Raw genomic sequence first — 23,183 nt, forward strand, 5'->3', positions numbered from 1 at the left:
CTCTGTCACTATTTTGGAGATCTGTTTAGCAAGTGACTTTCTTCTTGTGATGTGCCCTCAGCTTTGTGATTCAGTGGGAAGGCTCCAACTCAACCTATTCAAAATACTAGCTACAATTCCTATATGTCATTGTGAGAGACAAACTACTAGTAATAAGATGATCCAAAGAACCAATCACATATCAACATACAATTTAAAGCTTGCTTTAAAAAATCTTTATTCTTTGAATAATCTAGGAAGACAAAAGAATAATAATGGTTAACGTGGTAAATGGGAAGAAAAAGAAAAATTAAATAAAAAGGAAAGATTAAAAAGATAAAAATATGATTTTATAATATTTTTATAACAAGAAGACTTGAGAAGTCATGTGAGGAATGAAAAGAAGAAAATGGAAAGAGAAGATATAGAGAAATTGGACTCAATTAATAAACTAGCAGAAACAAAGTTATAAGATTCAACTCTTGGTGGAGAACCTGACAAATCAAAGATGGTATAGAAGCAAAATCAAGACTTAACACTTAAAGTTGCTTATACACATGTCCCACACATACACTTTAAAAGAGAAAGAAAGAGAAAAAGGTTATAATGATATCTATATACAAGTCAAAAAGAGGAGAGAGAGGAGAGATTTTAGTAGGTGTGTGAGGGGAGAAAAGAGATGGGGAAAAATATAAATGTAAAGTGAGGACACACATGGAAATTGAATCCAATTAAGGAAGTAACAAAATCTAACTTAGAATATCCTATAAAATAGCCCTTCTTCTAAGAGAACATAATGCATCATGCTAAGAATTTATAGAAGCAATAACTAGCAGTCATGTTATTAATATACAAATACCCCACCAGTGTTTGGAAAAGGGAACACCTTAAAAATTGAAAAAGAAGTCAGTCCAATAATCCTTCTTGGGCTGGTATTTACAATGGAGTGTAAGTCCAGAGTTCTCTTCCTCCTCCATCCAAATTAAAGAGGTATTATAGGGCTTAGAGGAGGGTGATCTTCACCACCCTGAGGTCACGGATGGGAAGTTTAGCAGGTTGGGAAGTGGGTGAATTATATTCCACTTACTGACTTAAATATTTATATACCTGAGAGGGCATTAGAAAAATCCAGACTTTCTTCCAATTCTGTCACTTGTATAATCCACAGACAGGTCTGGATCATGGGCTAGCGTTCCATAAATTTTCAGGCTGTACTTCTCGAAGTTTTGCTGGCCAGTGTCTGTGCAGCTCCGTCTTCAGTCTGAATGGAGCCAAACAGACCAGATAGGGAATGTATGCACAAGGACTGTGTTTTCAGGACCACTGAAATCCTGCCTTTCATTAGTTCCTGCAGAAATACACTCAGACCCAAACTCTCCCACCACAAAGCATCATCTGAATTCACTGTCTGCCACTACATTCAAACCACTTCTTTCAGTCTGTAACACCAGAATTTTAGCATTGGCCTAGAGTTCAGTCTCTCACAAACTGGTGGATGGTGTCTAACTTCTGATCTCATGATTTTAGTTTTACCATGTCAGTTACCTTTTGGCCAGGCCTATTCTAATTAGGGTAGGTAGTCACTTTTTCAAGTAGCACAGTCATACTTTAATCTTGAAGTTTCGAAAAAATGTCAGAATTTTCTGCACCTATTCAGAGAATCGCGCAAGATGGCTTCCTGCCCCACATCAGCCCAAGATCATTTCCTATTTGTTATACTGAAGCAAGGGGTAGGAAGCTACAAAGATGGCTTTCCAATCCAACCCTGTCTAAATGCAGACAGAAAGATGCAAAGTTCCATACTCATCTCTCTTCACTTGGCTATTGTTCTATCTCCCATCTGCTCGGACTGTAGCAAAGCTAGTTCTCATAAGATAATGCTGTTATTTTTTACCACTACATGGAAGGGGAAGATCACCCCCCGACCCTGAAACTCTGAGCTGCCATTTTTTCAGTGCCAGAATCTTACTTCAATTACTTACCTAATTACCTGCATTTTAGGGTTTCCTCCAATTGCTAGCTCATCCTGTGTACCCCTAGCTTCTCAGAGAGCCACATACCTATTGCTTTGGATTAATATTCTGAAACAACTTATGTTTACATGCTTCCTATAGTTCACAATTTTACATCTATGATCCATTTTAAAAGTCCAGACAGAGGTGGGTATTTTGATCCTTAAGAATTAGATTAGGGCCAGGATCTAGCTCAGTGGTTCCACTGCCTGTCTCGCAAGAGCAAGGACCCGAGTTCAATACCTGGTCCAAAAAAAAGTTAGATTAAATCATCAACTAAATAGAGATGTAAAATAAAAATATTGAGTAATAAGTCACTCCATTAGGAGACTATAGAGAAGGGGAGAAATTTGCCAGAGAGGTTGATAAAAAGTAACCAATGAGGTTTTGGGGAAATAATGAGAGTAATAATGTATCCTGGCAGTAAATAATACATTTCAATAATGACAGACTGATCAAAAGCATCAAGTACTACTGAGAGAAGATGAAGAATTAGGTGTTAGATTTAGCAATATAATGGACATTGGAGAACTTGACTAGACCAGCTTTAGAGACTTTTCCTCCTTGTTTTGCTTCCTGGCCATGAGGTAAGCAGTTTGCTGTGCCAAGTGCTCCCCACCATAATGTGCTACCTCACCTCAGGCCCAAGAAAAACAGAACCAATCAACCTTGGGCCAAAACCTCTGAAACCGTGAGCCAAAATAAACTTTATCTAATTATCTCAGGTACATATTATAGCAATGAAAGATAACATATGCAGTATCTTTAAATCTTTTAGGGTGGTTAGGTATGTTTGAGTGTACATGAACTACTACTAGTTTAATCTTTAACATTAAATTATGCTATATTTCACATCTTTATAAGGCCAATATGTTAGAAGTTGCTGTGATAAAATGTACTGTATTCCAATTAGTGTGGAACAGTAATTGAGGGTGGCAGTGTGTAATTTAATTTCAAAGTCTTAAGAAGTTGAGCAGGATCTTAAGTGTCACACCATTTTAAAAGATTTTATAAAAAGATGAAATTGAAATATTTTTCTTCCATTTCTAGATACGAAGGTAGCATTCAAATAACCTTCATCCATGACCTTTACCTTTTCCTTTGAGTGGGGACAAGATCTGGAATATAATACATTCTTGTGCTTATACTAAATTATATGGCAAAACACAGCTGAATTCAGGAAGGCCTAATACAATCATATGAACACTTTAAAAGCAGAACTTTCTATGGCTGGAGGCAAAAATCAAAGAATTTCATGTACCATTGCTGGCTTGGCTTTGAAGGTATAGTAACCCACAAGGGATACAATCTGGTGTTCCACTGACACTACCTGGAAGAAAAGGGTAACATCAGTCCTACAACCATCAGTAACTAGATTCTGTCAACAACCTGAATGATCTTAAAAGATTCTTTCCCAGGGTTCCACACAGGGGGTCAGTCTGGGTAAGATATAGATTTCAACTATGTAAGTGCTTAGAAAAAACAAACACGCCTATTTGGACCTGGAGAACCACAAAATAGGCACTGTTTAAAACTGATTAGTTATTAATGCACAGTGCAGCAAATAGAAAACTGAGTTGCCTAAACCTTAGTAGTAAACAAAACTATTAGGTATTCCTTTTGTCTAGGGATCTAAAGAATAAACATGCAAAATACTAAAACTCTGAACCAAGAAAATCTAGGAGCCTCTAATTTAGACAAATCAGGACTTATTCTTGGAGCTGAGTACGGTCAATCCCACCCAAACTGAATGGCTGCCACCCAACTGGGGAGAGTAGGAGGAAAAGCCAGAAGTATACAACAACAACAACAACAAAGAATAAAAGGAGACTTAATACACATTAGCAGAAACTAAATTAATGAAAAACACTAAAAGTAGAACGGTGCTCTAAAAATAATGATGTGAAACAATTTCAACAATGAGAAATAAAAATGAGACGAGATCTAACAAATGCCTCATTCGTCTCCCTGAATGAGAGTCCATAATGTATGAGTCTAAAACAGTAAGCTACCTAACAGAAGAAAACTTCTGAACTGAAACAAGGCCTGCGTAGGCAGCTGGAAGAACTCATAGTGTTAAGGAAGGAAAGCAAGTGAGTTCTGAACTATGAAGATAAATGTTTTGTAAATAACAGAAGCTTAAGAATTAGAACCTAAAAACATATTTTAATTAAAGCATAAGGAAAAAGTACTATTAGTATCCACATAATACAATGACATTACTCTCAAAAAAAAAAAAAACCCAAGTTGGCTCAACAATCTATAGCACATTCATTCTGCAGTCACACCTGACTACTTTTATATTTTTATTTGTGTATATATCTCACTCTCTCCTGCCTTCCTTAGAACCTTTGGATTTATCTCCCATGTTGGGAAAGTTTTTTCACTTACTTTCTCTCTTCCTTATTTAATCCCTGCTTTTCCTTCAGATCTTAATTTTTTGAGTGAAGAACGTTGACCACTCTAGCTATACAAAAACAATAGCTTATGCAACTATAATAGTACATAAAGGAAGTTGAAAGGACAACACCTAATTTAAATTGGTCACTTTGGATCTCTGGCCCTCAGCATATTGTGGCTTTTACTGCACATGAAATAAGTCACTGAAGTGTAATGAGGAGTGACGTGTTTAAGATCAGTTCTTGGTGGAAGGAGACCATTTATGAGGCTATTAATAATTACACTGCTAATCACTGTGCTGGGGTTAGAAATTGGTCAGATTTGGAGTATTGTGAAAACAGAACCAACCCAAGTATAAGTTTTTTGGCCTGAGTAACTGGTGTAATGATGTCATTAGCTAAAATGGGGATAATTGTAAGTAAAGGGGGTTTGAGAAAAGAACATTATTTCAGTTTGGGTAAGTTTGAGATATTTATTAAGACACTTAAGATTTAAATAGGCAGTTTGCTATACAAATTTGGAATGTAAGAAACATTTGAAAATAAAAAGCTGCAACTTGTCAATATGTAGCATTTAAAGCCATGAAACTGAACGAGGTCACCAAAATAATGAATAGAAGCAGAAAGGCAAATGAAAGGAATGAGAATGAGCCATTTAATGAGGTATACGTATAGTCTTCTGGAGGCAAAAGTAGATCAAAAAAGAAAGGGAACAACTGCCTGGTCTTTGTAAAAACAAACAAACATTTGGCATCAATACTGGAATAGATAAAAGCTTATTCAGAGGAAGAGCTGAAGATTGTTGACGTCAAAAGTGGGATACAAAATAGTAAAGAACCTTATTCTGCTAACACACACACACACACACACACACACACACACACACACACATATATTCAGAGGGAGCACATTTAAAGATCAGAAAAAACACATTTAAGTCTTAAGTGATAAACTTTCAATAATGGAAGCTTGATATTTTAATTTTTGAGTGTATTTTAATTTTTAATATTTTAGCTTGCTATATTTTCCACAATATGCATACATTACTTCTGTTATACTTTATACATTTATGAAAGGAAGCAATGATTTTTTTCTACTGATAAACTACAAAGCTTGAAACTAACCCGGGGACAGCGTAACATGGAAATCACTGGTGACTTTGACAAAACGTGTTTTAGTGAAGGTGGGGGAGCAAAACCTGAATGGAATAGTTTAGCAATGCTTCAAAATATTAAGCCTAAGAGTTATTGTGTGACTCAAAAATTAAAATGTTTAAGTATATACCCAAAAGAACTGGAAACTGTTCACACAAAACTTGTAGATTAACATTCACAGAAATATTTTAAGTTGCCCAAAGTAGAAATAAACAAAATGCCTTTAAGAGATGAACATTTAAGTGTGGTACAAGCAGCCCACTTTATCCATAACATAAACAACATTGTATCAACCAAATATATCTACTTTTTCCTTGTCATTATTCTCCAGTGTATTATATACATAGATTGTATTAGGTATTATAAGTAATATCTATATATTACTCATACAGGACATAACATATGTAAATACTATGCCATTTTATATAAGAGACTTGAACATCAATAGATTTTGATATCTTTGGAGTTTCTGTAACCAATCCTCCACAGATACTGAGGAATCACTGTTAACAGTACAATGGAATATTATTTGGCAATAAATAACGAAGTATCTACTCATGCTACAATGTGAACAAATCTTGAAAACATTAAGTGAAATAAGTTACAAAAGTAATTATATAATTTCATGTATACAAAATGTTCTCAATAGTGTTGCTTAGATGGGGGAATGAGGAATGAGGTGATTGCTAATGGTCATGACTTCGAGGATGTTGAAAGTGTTCTAAAGTATTAGTAGCTGCACACCTTTAAATAAAACCACTTTCCAAGGGTGAATTTTATAGTATGTGAATTATATTTCAATAAAGCTGCTACTAAAAAGAGCCTAGTTGATGGACTTGTTTCCCTCCTGTTCAGTATTTTCTATTTTCTTTTATTGTCATTGTAGTTTTTCTTAAATGTGTCTTATTTCTAGGACTTGTTAATCATTTTTAATATTCTCCCTTCTTAATCCCTATGCCCACACTATTCCCTCAATCTCTCCCAAATCAAAAATTAGCCAGACAGAAAAAGTACCACTCTATTAAGGAAAGTATACAGGTTAAAAAGTATTAAATGTGTTCAGATCTACTTTTCATGCTATTTAACATATGCACATATACAAAAAAAAAAAAAAGGAAATGGAGAAAGAGAATGAATTGCTGCCTAACAATACATCACTTTAAGCTAATAATACATTAAATACGCAAAAAGCCTGAATTCTAAATACTGTTTTGGATTTACAAAATAACTTTGTAGAGTTGTAAGTATCCTTCACACTTGAGAAATATCTCAACATTTAAATAATGCTGCTGTGTAATATATTTTCTTTCATGAAATTAACAAAATAACTGGTGACTAGAAAGTATCATCATTTTATGCATAAGATCAAGAGTACATATACAAATTCAATGGTAAACTTATGTTTACAGCTTATTTCCTCTCTTGAATTGCAGGATTTCAACAGTATATAACAACTACTGTTGAAGCAACACATGAGAAATTTAGCTAAAGATACAATAACAAAAACCCGGTACAAATACTCAAACTTCAGTTAAGACAATAGAAAAATAAAGAATTTTTCCTTCCAAAAAAGGTATCTAAAGACAATGGTTCAGGTATCTCATGTATATTAGTCATATATCATGTGAATCAAGCTTTTCTGTACTCCTTAAATAAAATTTTGTAATCTATTGATGAAAGTTTCATATTTAAAAACACTTTCAGAATGCATCTATAATTAACTTACAGTAGTCTTTTAGTTTTGATTTCAGTGGTGTCCAAAATACTAAATGGAAAACTCTAGGAAGAAATAATTCCTGAGTTTAAGTTTTATGTCATTCTGAGTAGTGCAATGAAATCTTACGCTGTTCTGCTCAGAATATAAGTCACACCTTTGTCCATGGTATCCACACTGGTATTTAAGTCACTGTCTCGGTTACTGGAGTGGCTGTCAAAAACTGCAGGGTACAGCACTATCTTTGATTTCAGATATCCACTGGGGGTCATAAAACATATCCCTGGTAGATACGGGGTGACTACTTTATTAATAAAAAGGCCTATTTTTAAAAGTTATTACACTGAAGTCTTTAAGTATAGGACATTTTATTTTTGTTGCATCTTCTTACGCATTTCTTCAAGAGCTGCTTCTTTCTCTCTCAGCACCTGTTTAAGTCTTCTTATTTTTTCATCTCGGATGGTTTCTTCCAATTCGGGTGGTGTCACTGGGAAAATATCTTCAGTATAATTTTTATTAAAGGAATGACTTGGCTCAAACATTATATTTGAGTTCAATGTACCTTTCTGCTGCTTCTCTTGGGAACAGTATTTTATATTGGTTCTCTTTTCTTCTCTGGTTTTGCTGTGGCTTGGGAGAATGTCATGTTGTAATATATGTGAAGTTGAGAAAATACTGCTAAGGGTTTCAGAAGTGGTGACATTTGTTTCCCCATTTGTGACTGTGTTAAAAACACTCTCAGTTTTTCTCTTCTTTGTGTGATCCATCTTCTTAATGGTTTTTGCTTTTCTTTTCTTACCAAAATTCTATTGCAATGTGGAAAAGATTTTAAAAAGTTATTGCCATAGCTTATACATAACATACTGTACTCTCAAATTTAACAAAGTTGGTAAATACACATATTTAGCTATCTAACTGAATTTAAAGAAATTTCCTGGGGATAACTATAGCACAAAAGAAATGGATCTCAGGGCCAAGGATTTAGCTCAGTAGCACCGCACCTGAATTGCAAGCACAAGGTCCCGAGTTCAATCCCAGGTATCAAAGAAAAAAAAAAAGGAATGGGTCTCACTGTGTGGTACCTAATCACAGTCTCTGCTTATTTCACTGCTTAATTCAACTGTTCAAGTCACATATGGTAAGCCATAGTGACCAACCACCAAAATATAATAGAACTTGTAAGTACTTGAGATAAAAAACTGATTTTTTTTTTTTCTTTTTCTTTGCAGAGTGGGCATATGTGGATGTTTTTCATTTGGAAAGGTTGAAGTCTGGAATACTAAATCATGATGTATTCATTCATAAGTATAGTAATAATAGGTAAATTTACAGAGATATTTCTTTCCATTATTAATGGCCACACAGGTTGATTAAAATGTACTGAGTTAAATACTTCAATTTGCCAGGTTATATTTACTATATTTGAATTATTTCCTTTACATAAAGTCTCCAAAGTAGGATAATTAATTAAATCACTAAAACAGTAGATGAACAATAACTTAAAATCTTAAATGGGGACACATTTTTGTCTGTGTATATGTTGTTCTTTTAAACACTGTTTTGGTATATGTATTTGTAAACTTGGTAACAATCATCATTCATACTAACTACACAAGACTAAAAAGCATATCAAGAAAACTAATACATCCATATATCTTTGTAGTACCCACAAAAGACACTTTAAAATCTGTTATTACCTGGTTTTTTTCCTCTTCCTTTACCACAAACTCTGTCTCTTTGTATGTACCACTCTTCACCAAACTGCTGAAGTAATCAAAACCTTTTCCAGAGCCCAAATGGTCAGGAATTCGAGTAAGGCAAACTCTCAAATCTTTAGTGAGACCAAATATCTTTTTAAATTCAGCATCACTCTTCAAATGTGATGCCTTATTAATGCATTCTTGAGAATCTTTCTCCACCTTGCTTTCTCGAGTACAATTTTCTAATGTCGATGCCATCTCATTCTGGATCTGGAATTAAGAAAACACAAAAAATGCTGGTCATTACTCAAGTTATTTTATCAGACTGGCAACTAAGTGACTATTCAATCTCCCATAAGAATGTATCATGCTTTAAAGGATTGTACTACTTTTATCTTACCACCCACATTCAAAAATTGAATTCAAATTAAAACATTCCTCTACAATTTCTCATTTAATTTGTTGTACTAAAGAGTAACAGGTGGCCCATTTCCAATCAACTGAAATGAGAATAGACACTAATGACAAGTTAATAATAATTTATGTAGCATTATTTATAAACTAGTTTCCTAGAAAAGTCATATGTCTTTAATCAACCTTGTACTTATCAGAATTTTCCTCCTTCCATCTCTGGAACTCAATAAATTCTGTACTGAAGGGGAGAAATACTGACATTACAAAGTAGCATTACCTTATACTGACATTACCTCTACATAAACAAGGAAAAGATGAGTACAAATATTTAGTAAGCACGCACACATACACATGTAACTTCAGAACACAAAGGAACTGTGTATGTTGCTAGTGAGTATGTTGAGTAGATGGATAAGGAATTAGGAGATTTTAAAAAAGAAAAAATTGCCTACAAAAAAGCATAACAAAAGCAACAAAATCCTACCAAATATGCAGATAAAATCTATTTCCACAAATGACTAAAAGGTTCTTACTAGCCCTCTTCCCCTTTTCATTGTGCCTTAAAAAAAACTGTTGATTATCTCCCCACCAACATCACACAAAATAGAAAGCAATATCCCAGCCCTCCTATATGCATACTAATCTCCTCCCTTACTAAAAGTAGGCTACTAAATATATATGTATGTGCACATATTTGCATGTGTATATATACAATTTTATTAATTTTTTCAAGTCATATCACCTTTCCTAACTCTCCTAACCTTGACCTTGTTCTGTGTTGTTTGATTTTTGTATTGAAGATATGCAGGCCAAATGATTTAAGAGAAAGATACGGCTTGGACTCTCAATTGCATTCACGTATTAACTCGGATGAAAGTTTTGACTTAATTGTGTGTGATGATGGGAGGAGGGAGACGGGTATCATAGACAAGTTTGAAAATTAAGAAAGGAAAAATTTCTATATAGATATATAAGAAGAATATCCTGACATGGAAAAATTACCTTTGGTTCTTGGTCTCTGAAAACACACTGTTGTGAAGTAACAGCTGTTGCATCAACTGAGGAACTTATTTTCTCTATGCTCTGGATGATATTTCTTTTTCTCGGGGCACTCTGTCCTGTACTAAATCCATCTGGAAAGAGTGGTTTTGTGAATAAAGTCTTACTCTGTTTTGGGTAGTTACTGGATTGGTTCATAGTATTTGGGTTTGTGGTAGAAAGAGATGGTTTCTCCACTTTTTTATTCTTCTCTGAACTTAAATTGACCATGGAAGAAAGATGAGTATTTGAAAGTGATTTTATCTCCATCTGGAAAGATTTACTTTTAGCTAAAACAATATTTACAACCTCTTTGGATATTTCTGTAACTGGATTTGAACTCACTACCTGTGGTGTGTCTTTTCTTAATGAAGCATCAACAGAAACAGAATTCTGTTGGTCAGTTTGTGAAGGCAGAGCATCTGTTCCCTTTTTAGCCAACAGATAGACTTTCCCATTAAACATAACCAATGCATTATCTTTTATAGGCACACTCATAGATTGTGTCCCACTAGAGCTGACAGTACTCAGCGATGGCATATTTATAGTACTATCTCCCAAACTTTTCCTATCTACAAAACTTTTTAAAAGTTTTGATGCCACATTATTTGAAGATTTAACAGGAACAAGAGATGGAGTACAAGGCTGTAGATTTTCTTGAAAAATCCATTTCACTGGAGTAGCTTGAGAATGCTGACCACCTTTTAATTGTGTCTCTGTAGCAACTTTCGTTGGAATTTGTGTGGTATTTAGTATCACTGGTTTTCCTATTTCTTTAACAGGTTTTGGATAAATATTTTGGAAGTTCTTGGTAATTACGTTTTTCACTGTATTTACAGGAGATACATAAATAACTGTTGGTATTTGGGAGGCCTCAACTGTTCCTGAGGTACTTGTGGTTGCAGTTGCAAGTATCTTTTGCTGAACTGAAGGAGGCAATGATGATGCAGGTACAGATTTCACTTCAGCATGGGCTGGAATCTGTAAATGATGCCCAGAAGGCAAAACTGGAGATTTCACATTCACTGGAAGACTTGGGGAATTGACTACAATGTAAGATGAATCACTTTGTGTTGAGGTAGGAACAGCAAATGTTTGCATGGTGAGTCCATCAATTTTCACACCATGACTCTTAACCTTAGAATATGATGAAACAAAATTTTCAGTTCCCACAGAAGTAACTCTACCTTTTTCTTTTGTATCTACTGTTCTTGTAAGAAAATAGTTTGAAGAATTGGCTGGCTGTAAAATGGGCAATTGAACTGATGCACTTGTAGAGGAGCTGGAAATCTGAGTCTGAAAAGTAACTTGCACTGGTTTTCCTGTATTCCCTCTCAAAGCATCAGACATGACTGGAGATTGAACTAGCGGAATAAGATTTCCAGAAGAATTAGGAATTGGAAGTAACTGCAGAAGATTTTTTCCATCCGAGCCAATCGTCTGAACTACTTGGTACATGCAGCCTGAAACACTTAAAAGAACATTTTGAGTAAATAAATACAATATACTATGGTATATACATTTTATTTTAAAATTAAATTAATTTGCAAATATTATCTTAAATATGAAAAGTATATAATTTCCTATTTTCAGTTTCAAAGTGAAATATTGTAAAACAAAGATTCTGAAGAAGAGATAAAGATATAGTCAGATTTGGTTTAGACCTCACACAATTAAGCAATGAGTATGAAATATTAACATTTATTATTTTATTCTACATGATATAATGCTACTAGAATAAATTTCTAAACTATTCGCATCCTTTCTCCTTTTCTTTAAATTTTTCTCTTGTTCTCCTCTTTTACTATTACTGTACAAGATTCTCATTTTGCCTCTACTTATGTTTATTGTTTCCCTCACTCTTTCTCCCAACTCTGTTCTATCTTCTTCCCATTGACAAAGACTCACAAGTCCTACTGTTACCCTTTTTCTTTTTAATCTCATGCTGACAGCTTAGTTTGCCACATTTTTATACTGTAGACTTAACAGTTACTTATGCTAAGACTATTTTCTGACTTGCTTATTGTTTCAGCACATTTAAGGTTTGGTGCTAAATATTTCTTGATAAAATTGTCTATCAATTCATACATACAATACCATGGCAATTTTAGCTGAATAGTTTTCAATAAAGATGAACAGAATGGAAACCAACATTTTTTAACATAGCTAATTTTGATACCCATGCTTATGAGCTATTTCTTAATACAGGTTGTTCTACTTCAAGAAAAGCTTGCATAATCAATTACTAAGGGGTCCCTTGAATATAGACATCTCAAAGTATTTATATCTAAAGGAGTTTTACAGTTCCTGGGAAATATGGAGATTTCATGACATTTCAGGATTTATCACTCTACCTAGAAACTCCACCCCACCTAATTCTTCATAGACTTCAAATCTCAGTATAAATAATACTTCTCAAGAGATAAGTCTCTCTAGCCAACTTAACTATCTTTGACCTTCCTTTGACAATTAACCTATAATATTAGACCAGTTAATCTGCTTCATGATTTATATCTCAAGTTGTGGATATCAAAGTTATTTGCATATACTGTCTCTCCTGCTAAATTTTTGCAACACAAATGCAGAGTCCACAGTCCACAGACACATTACAACCAAATGAAGATGACTAAACCAAATGAAGGAAAAAATATAAAGACAAAGGATAATTAAGATTCTCAAAAGTGTAATGTCATGTTTTTCTACTTATTAGGTGTACTTTAAAAACTCTCAGGTATTAATAACAAAATGTTATACTGACTTTTAGTAAATTATATCTCTAAATGCTAAGAAAAGTCTGAATTCTTGCTTTCGGGGCTTGAAGAAAATCCACTCTTTCATAACCTGACTCCTGGCCAAAAAGCAAACAAAAACAAACAAACAATAATAACAACAAAAACAGATAAGAACTTATTCAAGATGAATTCATTAAGTGAAAATACACTGAGTGGTGTTATAGTTCAAGCATCAGGCTGAGTTAGAGGAAATACGTATTAAAAACTATCATCTGTGGGCCAAATCTTGGTCTACTCTGTTACTGTGCAATCCTCAAGCTAAAAATTTACATTTTAAATATATATTTTATATTTTAAATGAATAAAAAAAGTCAAAACGACATTTTGTGACATGAAATTATATGAGATTCAAATTTCAGTATCTATAAACTTTCTTATTACACAGTCATACTCATTTTTAAATATTTTGTATATGGCTGCCTTCAGGCTACAATAGTAGGGCTGAGAAGTCATAGCAGATTATCACATGATTTTCAAAGCCTAAAATATTTACACTCTGGCCCTTTATAGAAAGTATTTGCTACATTTTCAACTACATCATCCCATAATCCCTGAAATTACTGAGTACATGATGTGTATAAGCAATTATTAACTGAGATAAATGATGCACTTAATGTAATACAAAAACGTTTGCTTCTTTTCTTGTTCTTTTTCCAAGGCTGTCTGTCTTCTTTGCTAATTCATCCTACTTAAAGAGGAAAAGTCTTACTATTCTGTACTCTTTCCTAATTTATATAAATGAATTAATTAAATGATCACTTACATATTAACAATCCTAGTATTTGTATGCGTAGATCCTTTGAGATTCAGATGTGTGTATCTAAATGTCCCTCTTAATGTTTCCTATAAGAATCTTAAAGGTTCCTGAAACTTCACATGGCTAGAATTTATCTGTTCACCCAAATCTCTGAAATTCTTGGGCATCTCATCTATCACAGATGCCTAAGTCACAGCACACAAATCCTTCCTTAACTCCTATATCCAATCTATCAAAGACTCTTTGTTGATATTGCTTAAATTTCTCATGTATTTGCCTCTAGTCCAGGCAAATATCATTTCTGGCTTACACTATTCTGGCTTCATAATTGAACTTTTTACTTTCAGTCATATGTATCTCCTTTCCCTTTTGTTTATTTAGCACATCAAAACTGGTCATTCCCTGTTAAAACATCACAGTGGCTTCCCTTTATATTTAGAATAACAAAAGGAAAAGCATTGCTCGTGATGGAACAGGAGTCAATGGAAGATGGGATTTTAAGAAAACTGGACAATTACAGTAAAAGTTTGTGAGGGGCCAAGTAGGATGATTAGAAATGTACACTGGAAATAATGGTATGGGACTCATTAATGGCTTTAATAAAAGTAGATTAAAGAAAGAAGTTGCTGAAGAGGGAAAGACAGGCAACTACAGGGACCTACAGGAGAATATAGAGTCAAAGAAGGAATCCTCCTTTTATTATTGTATTTATTTTCATTTTTTTGAGATAGGGTCTCAACAACTAGTTTAGGAGGTCTTGAATTCACTATGTAGCCCAGACCAACCCCAAACTCAAGAGTAATCCTTCTGCCTCTTAAAGCTTCTCAAATGCTAGGATTACAGGCATGCATCAACATGGCCAATGGTCTTTTTTTAAGATCAGATGAACCAAGACATAAACAAATGCTCACGTAAGCCAGTTAAGAGAAAGAAATTGATAATTAAGGAGCAGCAGATCAGAATGAGAAGGCAGCAGAAAATGAGAACCAGAAGACAGATGGAGGGACTGCATCTTAAGTAATGCTGAAAAAGTATCTCGTTCCACAGAACTAAAGTATATGTTAGGTACATTTACAGGTAAGTTCATAACTCTAGTGTCAGAAAATTGTAGTTCTGATCTAATGGCCTTTATTTTTTGTATGAAAAGCATGACACCATCTACCAAGAATAAGAGCAAACAGAGAAATTTGACGAGAACGGAAAATTTTAAACCCTCTTTGTGAAAGAATAAGATGGCCCCCCAAAATATTAAGAGTTAACAGGTAGTAGTGGTGGCCAGGGAGACAGGTGGTGATTATGAATTTAGTCTCACCAATCTGTGCTCCTATAAGATTTTCCTTCACTTACTAGCCATAAGGAAAGAAATCACATTGCAGAGTTCCAGAATTTGGGTGGCTTCAGGGGGATGCAACAAAAATCAAAAAGGACCGATAGAAGTTAAGGTATCCATAAGAGTTATTAAAACAATGAAACATGGATCTAAACTGGATAGGAAGGAAAAGAGAATACAATGCTAACATGCAAAGATTAAAAGGATTATTGAACAGGTAAATTAAAATACAGCATATAGTAAAGGGTGAAGATGTAGCTCAGTAGTAAAAGAGGATATGCTTATTAGATGAAAGGCCTTGGATTCAAGTCCTAGGACCAAAGGAAAAAAAGTAGGAATATTTAAACAGCAAAGCTAGAAATCTAGGAACTAGCACTCAGAAATTAGGAATCAGTAATCTTGTAGGCTCAGCAATTTCATCTGCTAACAAGCACTACAGAAGTGAAAGATTGCAACAGAATGAAAAATAAGATCACTGGAGAAAGAGATCTTTGTACTGCAAGACCAGATAAAAAAGAGATTATCAATATAGATATCTAAGTAATGTAAAGTTAGAAAAATGATCACAAGGTACATGCCAAGTTCAGTGATACAAAGTTAGCAGACACTGTTAACAAACCACAACTGAAAACTGACATTCCAGGAAGTTGTCTTGAAGTCCACTCTTTTGCAGTCTATTTTCTGTCCTATGATTCTCTATTTCAGATTAACATGTACATCCTCACTGTCAAATCTCTCTTTGTCCCCATTCCAACATGGTCTCAACTGTACTGATACTACTGGCTAATTATCCCTTCCATCTGGAATTTCTTCCCTTTCATGGCTTCCATTATGCATAATTTCTTCTCCTCACTCTCATAATGATCCCTTTCTTACTCATTTTCTGCATTTTTAATTATTGGCATAACTATAGCCTCAAGTATTTTATGATCCTGTTTTTTTCCTTCAAGATATTTTTCTTTAATGATGGCATCAATTTTTATGATTTCACCTATTTCCTTCTCATGTCTATTTTCTAATAGTGACTCCTATAGTTATATCCTTTCATTCCTGTTCTCAATATTGACCAATATTGTGATGTCTTACCAGACATTTTCATTTAATACACTTCTTTAAATTCAACAAGGTGAACTTATATAAAAAAACTAGTGCTATACCCTACCACATGGTGCACTATTTTCCAGATGAAACAGGTTTTAAATCAACTCGTCATCTCTGATTTATATTTACCATTCTTCCTATTCACTTTTGATTTGACCATAAGACCCTGTGTATATATGCTTACAAAAGATATACAGTCAAGAAATGTAGAGCCAAAAATTTAGCTCAATGGTGCTGTGCCTGCCTTGCAAGTGCAAGGTCCTGAGTTCAATCCCCAATATCAAAAAAAAAAAAAAAAAAAACCATACACAAGAAAAAAGAAACGTATACAGAAGGAATCACTAAGTCTACTCTTTTTAACAAATTTCACTCATGTTATCTTCACCATTGTGACATCCACTGCCCAATCCAGCCCTCTTCACTTTGTATCTAGTACTTTTCATTGCAACTTTGTACTTTGTTTTGATGTCTACTTGCTCACACTGCAACTACCACTGACTACTACTCCAGCACATCAATATTCTTTTCATCCTTTTGTTTTCTTGCTCAAAGTTTCAATATTCATTCATGGTCAATTCAGTCTGCCATTAAAAACCATCTATAATGTATGTAGCCCCAATCAATCTTTAAAACAGTATCATCTACAACTTCTCTACACAAAATCTCTGCTCTTACCACAAAGACTTGTTATTCTGGTGTATGCCAACAACATAAAATGAGGTGAAATTTTATCTTCTAAATGAAATATCTGATAGTCACTCAAAGTCAATTTCTTTCAACTCTGTAATTCCTAAAACATTCCCATAAGTGCCACTAATGCTGGGAATTATATAATACCATCTTTATTGTCTTTTATCTGCTACCTGCTTTAAAAAAAGAATTAAATATTGTTTTCCCTAGTAACACAAATTCCTGAAAGTGAGAGACTACATCAGTAATACCAAGCCTAATAAACCATCAAAAATATAATTTTAAAATGATGCAGAGCCAGGAATGTAGCTCAGAGAGGCACAGCCTGCCTGCCTGGCAAGCACAAGGCCCTGAGTTCGATTCCCAGTACCAAAAAAAAAAAAAGGATGCAGTTCTTTCCATCACCACCTCAAAAAAACTATTATAAACCTATTTTGTTGTGTCATCCCTTCTTTAGTATCATTATGGATTTCATTTATCAGTAAAATTTGCCTAATAAATTTGAAGTTTCAAAAAAGTAGCATTCCTTTTAAGTCATTTAAAACTCATTATTTTGTGTAAGGACATTTTTTTTCTCATTGAGTTTATTGGTACATTTTAGGTATACAGTACAGATACATTCATCATTGGGATCTTGTACCTTTACATGACAGGTCTTGGTTCTCATTTTTTCCCCTTGTCCCTGCCCTCCCTTCACCCCTTCCTCCCTTCCCTATTTACAAATACTTTATTTCCATTTTTTCATTTTCTCATATGTTTTTCTTTTCTCTTATTTCCTTTCTAAGGGCATTTTTTGACTTGGCAATTAAACAAATTACCCAGACTTCTGATACTTCACAGATTACATCAGATACTCTCTGTGTTTCTATTATACACATGACATTTTTATGACTACTACACATACTTTCATATCACTAATTTCCCCTTCCTCCATTTCCCTTCCAAAAAGAGAAATGCAGTTTCTTCCAAATCAGTAGAGATTCATGTAATTTACTATAGTCCATTAATTCCATAAAAATAGGTTATTCTATTCATATCTATGTCCTCTGTATCTAATACAGCAAAAAATATTACAGATGGTGTTCACTGAATTGAATCTTACAAACTATAATTTTTTTTTAAATCCATGGCTTCCTGGAAACAAAAGAGAATGAGTTCTAAGAATTAAAACAAATACAGAATTCTACAGAGAAAAAAATGATAAATCAGGGTGAAACTTACACTCTATTTTTTTTTCAGGTATAAAAAGAAAATTGCCATTTAAGAGATTAACTAAAATCTTACAAAGATTTTAATTTTCTTAAAGATCATATTCTGGCTAATGTCAGAACTAAAACTAGAATCAGATTCTGCATCCTTTGCTCTAGATTGATCATTTTAAAAGAATCAACTATGTGTAGCTATTTCAAACTAGCTGTTATTTGAACTGAGAAACTGTATTGGAAAAAAACATACACATTAGGAGGCCCTTCATTTTTTTATTATTATTAATTAAGTTTATTGGTGTAGCAACATATATGTTAAATAGAAGGCCAACTAATAGATATGAAGAAGGGGATAGGGTGAGAGAAGAAGGAAAGAAGGGATAAATGGGCATGAAAATAATCAAATGATATCATATGCCAAATGAATACCAATATGCCAAAATGAAACCCATTATTCTGTGTAATTAATATACACTAAAAAAAGCTTTAAAAGTAATATACATTAGGGCTGGGTATTTAGCATAGTGATGTCTCTGCCTGCCTCACAAGCACAAGGTCCCGAGTTTGATGCCCAGCACACACATACACACAAAAAAGTAATATAATTTAAAGATTTTAGAAGAAAAAACGGAGATCTATCAGAGAGAATACAACCTCTAATTCTCAACTTATTAAAATGACTGACTGGAAAATTTACTTAACCCCTTCAAATCCTTTTCATTTGTAAGTGGGGAAGAAAAATAAGGCTGGTTATGTAAGAAAATGAATTAACTGGGGCCAGGGATTTAGCTCAGTGGTACCACTGCCTTGAAAGTACAAGGTCCCAAATGTGATCCGACGTACCAATAAAAAAGAAAGGAAGAAAGGATGGAAGAAATAAAATGAATTTACTGCCTGGGAACACAACAGTTACCATTTTTCATTAAAATATATAATTGGTCCAAAAATAAGAAAATGAATCAGATAGACCTTTTGAAAATGAGATGACAAACAAAAAAGCCTCAAGCTAACTGTGGCAGTGTACAGCTGTGATCCCAAATACTAGAGAGGCTGAAGTGGGAGGACTGCTTGAGTATAGGAGTTCAAAACAAGCCTGGTCAATATAGCAAAAATCAATCTCAAAAATATTTTTATAAAAAAGAACTTTTAAACCTACTGATATTATCTAATTTGCACCATTTTTATTAATATTGATATGAAGCATTCACGCATGAGAAAACGAGTAATAAAAACTTTGAAGGTTAATGAATATTTTATAGATATTTTTGCAAAATTCATTTTTTCAACTGGTAGGGGACCCTTTTGTGTCCTACTACAACATTATATACATACATATAATATATGTAAATACCTAGTTTTATAATATACAGAATGCAGTAACACCATTATAATAGTTCTCAATAACTCTAATCCTCATTGCGCAGCAAAGAAGTTATTGTGATTAACATTTTAGTCAGCCAGGTGTGGTGACGCATGCCTGTAATCCCAGCATTTGGGAGACTGAGTTCGAGACCAGTCTGGGCTATATAGTGAGTTCCAGGTCAGTCTCAACTACAAAGTGAGACCCTGTCTCAAAAAAAAACCAAAAAAAAAGAAAAAAAAAAAAAACACATTTTAGAGTTGAGAAATGGGGAACATTTCAAATATTAAATAACCTATACAGATTACGTATTTTTAAACAATCCTACCCAATTCTGTATTTAGTATAACCAGATAGGATTCAAAAATTCACACACAGAAATCGACAGCTTAATGACAGATTTCACTTAGCCTGCATAATGTTTGTTTCTCCTGACCATTTTTATACAAATCATAAAATTAAACACAATAAAACGTGCACAACTGAGTACACTGAACTGATTATGATACATTATCTTTCTAACAAAACCAAGCTCCCTGCTGAGGACAGAACTTTCAGCTGGACATCTGAAAACAGAAGGTTTAAGAGCAGATAGATGCCAACTGTTAACATGACATCCCAATTCCTATTGCTGTGGAATATAATCATAGGCTTTGGTTATACTTCTAATCCAGTAATTCATAAATCTCTATTTTCAGGGCTGACCCTGTGCGAGTTTCAGATTAATGTCTTTCTGATTGTTTTCTTAATGTATAGTGTTCTTCATCTCAGTTAATTCACTAATTTCCACTCAGAAAAACAGCACTGTAATTGATCCTTCTTTCTTCATGACAATTTGCTAACAAGGTCTATTTTCCATTCTGTTTCTTTGAATCCAATCCTTATTCTGTATTTGCCTGTTCTGGCTCCCCAAATCTCTGAGAAGGCACCTCAAATAGAATCCTTACTCATGAAACTCCACCCCCAAATCTACACTACCATCAGTTATATAAAATATACACTTAACCATGTCAATTTTCAAAATCCTTTGAACAATTTCTAATAGATGAAGTCCAGTATTTTTAGCAAGGCAAATCAAAACCTTAAGTTCAAAATCAAGCAAGTCCCAATTGTTACTAATAAACCATACAGCTGGTTTCATTTATTAATTCCTCCTGATTGGATATGCACTGCATTTACCTTCAACTGTGCAAACTGCAAGACTGTCTAAGTAAGCCACGCCTGAAACGTTTTTATAACTCCCTTCCTCTCTACCTTCCTTTGTATAAGGATATAAAACTTGTTACACCAGCTCTCCTGAGTACCCACAGCATTATAAATTTTCTTATTAAAATGGCTGGTATTCTATTCTTCACTTCCCTATTTAGCATAGTCTATCATATACATAAAGAGGTATCAATGCAAACCTAAATACACAAACATCTTCCACATTTTTCCTTTCCACTTACAAGATTAAATGTGGGTTTTACATTTTATGCCTGGATGAATCAGATACTTCAAGCAAAAAACATTCTATTATCAATATTAAGGAACAAAAATTTAAAGGAAAGGAGCAGTTACTCAATAAAAATCCAAATATCTATAGAAAATAAAGCCACGAGTCAGAACCACCAAAAAAAAAAAAAAATCAGAAAATTGAATTCCCAATAGAGGTAATATTTACATACCTATATTTGAATGTCATACATGTTATTAAAATAAAACAGAATATAATTAATTATTCAACCAATAAAGTGTTAACTTCAGAAAGATCTTATAAATGTTCAAAATATATCACGTAAGCACTCAGTGATCAAGAAATAAATGGGTGTAAATATAAAGAAAACAATGTGTAAACAAATGTGTCTAATGAACTTGAAAGACTTATGAATGTTACCAAAACATAATTCAATTTGTAGTGTTTTTTTAAAAAATTAAAAAAACAGCAAAGGGCCAGGGATTCATTCCGCCACCTGCCTAGTAAGAGGAAGGTCCCGAGTTGGATCCCTGGTACCAAAAAACAAAAAGTGAATCACCATTACACAAAGCACAATAGCAAGCACCTACAGTCCCAGCTATTAGGGAGACTGAGGCAGGAGGATCACTTGAGAATAGGACTTTGAGGCCAGAATGGGCAACACTGTGAGACCATGTCTTTAAAAAAAAAAAAAAAAAGTTATTCCATCATAGTTTTTGTATCTACTTGTAATTAAAATAAACATGTGTCCTGAGCTACAATTAGTAGAGAATAATCTATAATTTGTACATAATTAAATATGCATTCTTTAACGTATTAGTTATAGCTCTGTACTTTTTTCCTGTGCTAAATAATTTACATATACGCAATCTTTTAATTCTTAAAATACTTTTTACAGATTGGACACTGTGGCACTTGGTCTCATAAACACTAATGGGCACGATGGGATTAATACCAGGCAGCCTGATTTTCTTCAAATACGAATTAACCTCCTTTCATAACTTTTGTTAATTTTAATTTCCATGCTCTGTTCATTTTCTGCACACCTATTGGCTCCTCTTTTTCTCACCGTATATAATACACCTACTCACCACGGCAAGTACTATGTTAAAACATTCTGCTTAAATAGCTGTTCCCGTTTCGATGCTTTTAAAAAAGTTATCTACTTTCTAAATTTACAAGAATGTCATTATAAAAATACGAAAATATCATGTCAAGCACTGTTCCTCAATACACACGATATTCTCATCACACCTGCTTCAAATACACTGTCCGAACCCCTTGATTTTACATGTGAATTTCTCCATCTTTTTCTCATCATATAAAGCTATTATCTGAAATTTTAAAATACTGATTTTCTTGTTTTAGAACAAGTTCCGTTCAAAAATGTGACTATTTTCACTGGAGGTCCAGCGCCCCCAGGGTTGCACTTGCTACTCGCACTGACGGCTGCGTGTGTTCCGCCTGGAATCTTCGAGAACGTTTTGGCCACACAAGAGTGTCGGCCATGTTAGTTTTCCTCTCCAGTGGAGCTCTACTCTCTGCCTTTGAAACTTGAGCCACTGGAGTCCTGCGCAGCCCGGGCAATGGCAAACTGCCTCGGGCTCCAAGGAGGTTTACTTTCCGAGTAGAAAGCGCTCTCAAAGCGCCGGTTCGGCAGTGACAAGCGTTTCCCCCAAGAGCGGCGCACCCGCGGGGACCGACGCCTTTCAGTTGCAGAGATCAGGGAACAACACGGACTGGAGTCCTGCTGAGAGATCGGCGAGGGGCAGGCGCGTGGAGATTCAAAACCAGTACTTACCAATGCGAGGCGTTGCCTGAATTTTCTTCAGCGGGTTTCAGGAAGACTCTCTGTAGGTTATTGGACATTTTAGAGGGGTGAGGGACAGTACATCTAGGAACGTGGCTAGTTTACCGCCAGGGTTTTCTTAAGAGAGAGAACTGGAGCGAGAAAATACTGGGCTGCAGTTGCCAGCAACTACGGAGAGCGCCGGCTGGCTTGGGTGAACTGCGTATTCCCAACCTCTGAAAAGAGGCGGTGCAATTCTGAGAAACCGGAAGGCTCGCGGCAGAGCCCCGCCC

The 23,183-nt window shown here is 34.4% G+C and overlaps 1 protein-coding gene across 3 annotated transcripts; it reads right to left on the bottom strand.

The window, feature by feature from the left end:
* Nucleotides 1–760: 760 nt before the first annotated feature.
* On the bottom strand, nt 761–23,177 carry Lrif1 (ligand dependent nuclear receptor interacting factor 1). Of its 3 annotated transcripts, none has more exons than XM_010606028.2 (4): nt 22,903–23,177; nt 10,375–11,881; nt 8,956–9,228; nt 761–1,240 (listed from the first exon to the last, which is right to left on the bottom strand). In XM_010606028.2, exons 1-4 carry the CDS (start codon nt 22,968–22,970, stop codon nt 1,184–1,186), a joined length of 1,905 nt encoding a protein of 634 aa, XP_010604330.1. In that variant the 5' UTR covers nt 22,971–23,177; the 3' UTR covers nt 761–1,183. The 3 variants fall into 3 exon arrangements, with proteins under 3 accessions (XP_010604330.1, XP_010604329.1, XP_010604332.1); XM_010606027.3 differs by lacking the exon at nt 761–1,240 and adding an exon at nt 5,339–8,064; XM_010606030.3 differs by lacking the exons at nt 761–1,240; nt 10,375–11,881 and adding an exon at nt 5,343–8,064 and having other exon boundaries at nt 22,903–22,982.
* Between the last annotated feature and the right edge of the window lie 6 nt (nt 23,178–23,183).

The sequence above is a fragment of the Fukomys damarensis genome, unplaced genomic scaffold (genome assembly GCF_012274545.1).
Source record: "Fukomys damarensis isolate Sample0158 unplaced genomic scaffold, DMR_v1.0_HiC HiC_scaffold_33, whole genome shotgun sequence".
Lineage (NCBI taxonomy): Eukaryota > Metazoa > Chordata > Mammalia > Rodentia > Bathyergidae > Fukomys > Fukomys damarensis.

Excerpts from the sequence above, each read along its gene's own strand:
- Lrif1 (XM_010606027.3), bottom strand. The coding sequence starts at position 22,970 with ATGTCCAATAACCTACAGAGAGTCTTCCTGAAACCCGCTGAAGAAAAT. Across the intron at positions 11,882-22,902 it reads TCAGGCAACGCCTCGCATTG|TGTTTCAGGCTGCATGTACC; the intron begins GTAAGTACTGGT and ends TGTTCTTTTAAG. Across the intron at positions 9,229-10,374 it reads TCAGAGACCAAGAACCAAAG|ATCCAGAATGAGATGGCATC; the intron begins GTAATTTTTCCA and ends TCTTAATTCCAG.